Raw genomic sequence first — 6,217 nt, 5'->3', positions numbered from 1 at the left:
GCTGAGTTCGTCGTCCCGCTCGGCCGCGTAGGAAAACTTCACCACCGCAGGAATGTTCAGGTCGTAGATGCGCTCGGCTCCGCCCACACCGCCCGTTCCCGCGCTGCCATTGGACGGGTACTCTGCTTCCATGCTCGGTGTGGGCGAGGCCTCGCGTACGCTGGGCTTCCTTTTCGTTTTCCCGAGTCCTGAGAGACACACACAGTTAAGTGGGGAGAGTAAACGGCAGGTAGGTGGCGCTACAACACCGGAGACACTGAACCACTTTCTCCAGCACTGCCTCACGTCCTTCTACTGATACATTACGCACATTTAATTAACATTTACATTTATGGCATTTGGCAGACGCCCTTATCCAGAGAGACTTACATTTTTTATCTCATTTTTATACAAGTGAGCAATTGAGGGTTAAGGGCCTTGCTCAGGGGCACCTCAGTCATGGCCTCAGGTCTGGGAACCGAACCCACGACCCTCCGGTCACAAGACCAGTTCCCTAACCACCAGACCATGACTGGCCTTGTGGTCCCACAGCACGATTAAACATCATTTTTTTAAACTATGCACCCCACACCTGAAGCCCTACAATACAAAATGAATTACCACACAACCCTGAGCCTCTGTCCTATTTCCTCCAATATTAAATATTTATGCCTTTTACAGTACAGGCTTGTTTGTGTGTGCCGCAGCAGTGAGCAGGTTATCCAGGTGAACTAATGAGGAGGTGGACAGCGGGTCCGACCCAGCACCCCCCACTAGAGGAGAGAGGGGGAGCGCTCCAATAACATGGGGACCTACATGGGGAGATGATCACACAGGCCTCTCTAAGCAAGCGGCTGTAACGAGGTTGAAACGAGTCGGCAAGCATACACGCTTCCTGTACCTCATATTCCACACATGCATCATATTCAACACAGAATGTAAACCATTGGAAAGAGATGCATCTGTGTTATGGAAGTGGCGCCGGTGTCTATTTAAGTCCTAGTAAATGGGACAGATACATCGCTTCATGCTAAGTAGGACACATTCTCTCAACCAAGAGCCTTGACAGGCAGGATAAAAGGCCTTTCGGAGTGTCTCAGGTAACATAAAAAAGGTCTGTCCCCTCTATGGGGTGGAGAAGAAGAAAAATAAGACAGTGTGTGCGTGTGTGTGTTTGTGTGTGTGTGTGTGTGTGTGTGTGTGCTCTTGGTGCGTGGCAGTAAGGCCTGGATAATTGCCAACTCCTCAGATCCAACGCCAGCCTCCTCTGAGCAAATCAACTGCAATAGGCCTCCCAGGCAGTAGGGGCAGCATGTCAGAGTTGGCCATCATGCAGCAACCAGGGGAGAGGCAGGGGGTGGACGCCAGCGTGTAAGAGGTTCTGCCCTGACAAGAACCGACAGGAAAGGGAGAGGAGTCTACTTGGCAGGCAGTGACCCGTGACACAACAGATGTGAAAATGCGAGGGAACATTTGATGCCTGTCACAACTCTCAGAGAGGACATCCCCAGAAGAAAAGCTTTTCACACACACACACACACACACACACACACACACACACACACACACACACACACACACACACACACACACACACACACACACACAACTCTAGGAGTAATAAGATCTCACTCCACCTAAGCCCATGCTCCTAGCCACCAATGCTCACTTTGCGATCAGTAGTTTACCCATGATACATCTGGCAGATTCCCCCACAGTGGGCATCATCTCAACCCCAACTAGACTTGCACAGTTCAAATTAACTAGTTTGTTATCAATCTAAAACGACTTGAGGGGTTTTATATAGGAAAGAAGGGATTTGATATCAAAGACAGCAAATCCTTCAAAGCCATCTTGGAGTGCTAATGTCAGTTATAAAACAAGGGACGTCATGTGTGCACTAAATCAAGTCATTCAACACACGAGCGAGATGGTCAAAAGAGCTATGGAACGTAAACAACTGTGATTGAGAAGCAGCAACACACACAGGTGGAGGAATGAACCCCCTGCACACACTGCTGGGCTGGCTGACAGCTGCACGGACACTTGTTGTATGGACTAACCCTTTCCCACATAGCACTGCGTGTACTGTTCACAGACTCTAGGCACTTCTCAGCAATAGAACATCCCATTCCCTTGAAAATCAACACAGCTACTGCACCTTAGCCAAAAGCTCAATGAAACTAGCCCGCATTACGTTTATAGCCGGGCATGAACTACCACGTCTTGAGCAGAACCTCCCCACAGACAGTCTGGCCATAGCTGGAGTTGCCTTTGGTGTTCAGGCACATCTAGCTTTTAAAGCTATAAAAGTGATGCTCACACACACACACACACACAGAATGGGAACAGATGTAGGCCTCTGTGATGCTGCACAGGGGGACATATGGTGGCGCGGGGACGTTCCCCGTGTCAAACTCCCAGCAGTCCTCCGTTCAGAAGACAGTAATCAAATGTCTCCCCGTGAACACAGAGGCTGTAGGTGGCACGTTCCCCGCCTCTCTGACACAACAAGCTGCTCGCCTCTTCTCCACCGTGCACACCTGGACACCACCTGCCCGTGTCCCCCATGACGTGCACAGCTCAGCCATGGGTCCGTAGAACCGGCACCAGCCCATCCAAGACCCTTGCTTTGACTGACCTATGGAAGACCACTCCAACAACGTCTGTGTGCGTTACACCATGAGACACTAAAGGACTTAATGACAAAACAACAAATAAATTCCATCACACAATTCAAGCAAAACATTTTTTATATTACTTCATTAGATGTATTATAGTGTTATATATTTTATTGGCAAAACTGTGGATGAAGCTTGAATATATATATGTGATATGCATATGTAAGCATACGGTAGTATTCCTGCATCGTACTCCAGGAATAAAATGTTCTATAAAAAAATTTACTGAATTAAACATATTTAACAAGCTGTACAAGGCCACACTCAAATATGTAATGGCAAGCACAATGTTTAATCCTGTTAATTTGTGATATATACAAAATCCACTATAAAAAAGGTCGTTACTGCTGTGTGGCACTATGTGGAGAACAGGCTCCGCCCAATCGTTCTTCTCCTGGACCCGCCCACTCAGAAAAAGTAGGCGGGACTACATCAGGAGCAGGGTGAGTCCAGCCAATCTGAGCAGCACCTTGTCAACACCAGCTTCCCAGAAGCATTTAGGGCAGGCCTACCCCCAGCCTACACATGGAGCAGAGCAGGACTCACACAAAAACGCCATTCTAATACATCGGGAAAATTATGCATGCAAAGCCCCCTCACACACAACTTACACGTGTGCAAACACAGAGAAAAAGACACTGATAGAAATGCCTTTTAAACCCACAGGAATACTTATCCAGAGGTATCTGAAAAACAGGACTGAGGACTTGTTTAAGGACCTGAACACCACTGTACAGACGGACCACAGCACAACGCTTACATAGTTCACGCTTTTCTTTCAGAGGTGTTCACGTGTTCACCAACAAATTGATGACAATGTAAAACAGAAAAGTGACACAGTGATCTGATCGTCAGGTTACTGAAGATCACAGAACAATTTAGGCCAAACCTGGGCTACATTTTCTTGATTGACTTTCTTAGAAAGATCCACAGGTATTAACAGCATTAACAGTCTCTTAATTTGACCCTGCTGGTGTTAATCAGCGAGATTAATACACTACAGAACAGCGATAATCATGCAATAGAAAATGTGGTGAACTGGTGCCTATTGATTTTGTGGACGATATGAGCATTGGACCAGACGAAACGGTCTTCGGTAAGGCTCACTGTGTGAAGGGACGTGACAGCCCGGCTGTAGCTCGCCTCGCCGTCTCGGGAACCTGCCCAACGAGCTCATTCCACCGAGCCCCGTCTGAAGCCATTAAGGCCGTTTCCACCGGCGCTCCCTCATCCCCCACATTCTCCACTTCACTACAGAATTATCGATCACCTCTGGTTCCCGTATTTCACGACTCATTAACAAAGCCAATTAACGATAATTCGTGGGGAGACTAAATACAGTAGGACAATACATATTGTGGCCTCACATTAAACGTACACGATGCATGCAGTCGGAAACCGGGATGCTGCTTTCACTGCTTTGCAAAAAATAAAGCATTACGTTCATTGTGTCCACCCATGGGGGGAAACGGGACAGCTCATACTGGTTTAGCTGCACTGGGACCCACAGTGGGGGAGGTGGAGACACCATGGTGTCGTGTGAGGACATTTTTCGACCTTGCCTCCACTGGGCCTTGGACTGTGGGTGTTATTAATGCCAACAGGGTAAGTCAGAATGCCCGGGGCTGCCCCATGGCATATACAACACTGACCGGTGGCTCACAGACTCAATTCGGAAAAATGTGCAATAGCTTTTCGTACAACTAAACCAGTCCAGAACAACACTGTCCATGTTTCACTTTTGTTAATTTTAGGTAAATAGCATTCCTCAGCATGGAATGGAGTCTGCTTAATAATTAAAAGGCTAAGAAAGCCTTAGTTTCCACGGGTGAAAGAATGTTATGGTAGCCAGAGATGACCTCTGAAATGACAACCAGCCCTTTTTGCTACATGCTACGCTGTTCAGCTAATTGCACTATACCTGAACTTTTTCCAAAGTATACACACTGGTTTCAGCTTTCAGGAAATAGAAATGAGTTGGTGCAGTGAGAGGGGCAACAAATGTACTGCATTACATACAGGATACACACTGGGAGTAATCATATGGATACACAATATGCATTACTTACATAGTTCAGTATGTGCGTGACTTAAGATGGTATATATACATATAGGCTTAGTAATCATGTAAGCTAAAATAAAAAATAAATAATGTATTGACTGTACGTAGGTGCTTTTACAGACACACCCCATTCTCCACAGGCCCATGGCATTCTCTGCAAATGGGGTGACCTAAAGCTGGGCATGCAGGCTGAAGGGTGTGGGCGTTCTGAAGGGTGTGGGGTTCTGAAGGGTGCGGGGGTTCTGAAGGGTGTGCGGGGGTTCTGAAGGGTGTGCGGGGCGTTCTGATGGCTGCGGGGCGTTCTGAAGGGGCTGCGGGGCGTTCTGAAGGGGCTGCGGGGCGTTCTGAAGGGGCTGCGGGGCGTTCTGAAGGGGCTGCGGGGCGTTCTGATGGCTGCGGGGCGTTCTGATGGCTGCGGGGCGTTCTGATGGCTGCGGGGCGTTCTGATGGCTGCGGGGCGTTCTGAAGGGTATGGGCGTTCTAAAGGGTACGGGCGTTCTGAAGGGTGTGGGGGTTCTGAAGGGTGTGGGGGTTCTGAAGGGTGCGGGGGTTCTGAAGGGTGTGGGGGTTCTGAAGGGTGTGAGGTTCTGATGGGTGTGAGGTTCTGAAGGGTGTGGGCCTTCTGAAGGGTGTGGGCCTTCTGAAGGGTGTGGGCGTTCTGAAGGGTGTGGGCGTTCTGATGGGTGTGGGCGTTCTGAAGGGTGTGGCGTTCTGAAGGGTGTGGCGTTCTGAAGGGTGTGGCGTTCTGAAGGGTGTGGCGTTCTGAAGTCAGTTGCAAGGCCACAGCGAGAGGTTGGCTCACCTAGGGTGTCCTTCAGGTTCTTCACCAGCGAGGCTTTCTTTAGACTGTTCTTGCGCTCGACGTAGTTGGAGGGGACGTAGCCCGTGCGGTTGGAGGCGTTCCGCACCCTCCACCACGTCTTGGAGTCGTCCAGAAGCCACAGTCGCTCGTTCTTTCGGATGTCGAGCTCCTGGTCTTGCTGGGCGGTGTAGTCCCACTTGGCTATAACAATCACCTCCTCCGTCATCTTTCATCGAGTCCCTCTAGAACCCAGGAGAGAGAGAGAAAGAGGGGAAGAGAGAGAAAAAATGAGGAAGAGGGAAAGAGAGAGAGAGAGGGGGACAAAGAGGGAGATAGAGGGTAGAGGGGGAGAGAGAGGGGTGGGGCAAAGAAAGAAAAGAGAGAAAGTAAAAGGGGGAGAGAACAAAAAGACGGTGTTAGTGTTGTATCTCCAACATCTTCAAAAATGCATAAAAACATGATGATAATAGAGAGAAATGCTGGAGACTTTAAAGGCTTTAATGTCCAATGATGATTTGCTTTGATATGATTGTAAATGTAGCGCAACGGAGAAAATGAAGACACCATCAGACTCAGACACCATCAGACATCAGACTCCTAGACACCGTTCTGCTGGCTCCCTCCCTCGGCCCAGCCACCCGTCTCTCCAGACTCTCTACTTCCCCATTTCCCTACACCATCTCTCCACCGGTC

At 49.0% G+C, this 6,217-nt stretch overlaps 1 protein-coding gene across 4 annotated transcripts in view; it reads right to left on the bottom strand.

Moving 5' to 3' along the window:
* Positions 1-6,217, bottom strand: part of nck2a (NCK adaptor protein 2a) — a 28,228-nt gene that overhangs the window by 1,985 nt on the left and 20,026 nt on the right. For all 4 annotated transcript variants that reach the window (XM_077001885.1, XM_077001889.1, XM_077001886.1 and 1 more), the window contains 2 exons: positions 5,525-5,766; positions 1-188 (listed from right to left, as the gene is read on the bottom strand). The exon at positions 1-188 is cut by the window's left edge and continues 597 nt beyond it. In XM_077001885.1, the coding sequence (XP_076858000.1) occupies positions 1-188; positions 5,525-5,750 (414 nt within the window). In that variant the 5' untranslated portion in view covers positions 5,751-5,766. The remainder of the gene's footprint in view (positions 189-5,524; positions 5,767-6,217) is intronic.

This window comes from Brachyhypopomus gauderio, chromosome 4 (genome assembly GCF_052324685.1).
Source record: "Brachyhypopomus gauderio isolate BG-103 chromosome 4, BGAUD_0.2, whole genome shotgun sequence".
Lineage (NCBI taxonomy): Eukaryota > Metazoa > Chordata > Actinopteri > Gymnotiformes > Hypopomidae > Brachyhypopomus > Brachyhypopomus gauderio.
The sequence above is the reverse complement of the archived record's forward strand: the minus strand, read 5'-3'. Positions and strand labels throughout refer to the sequence as shown.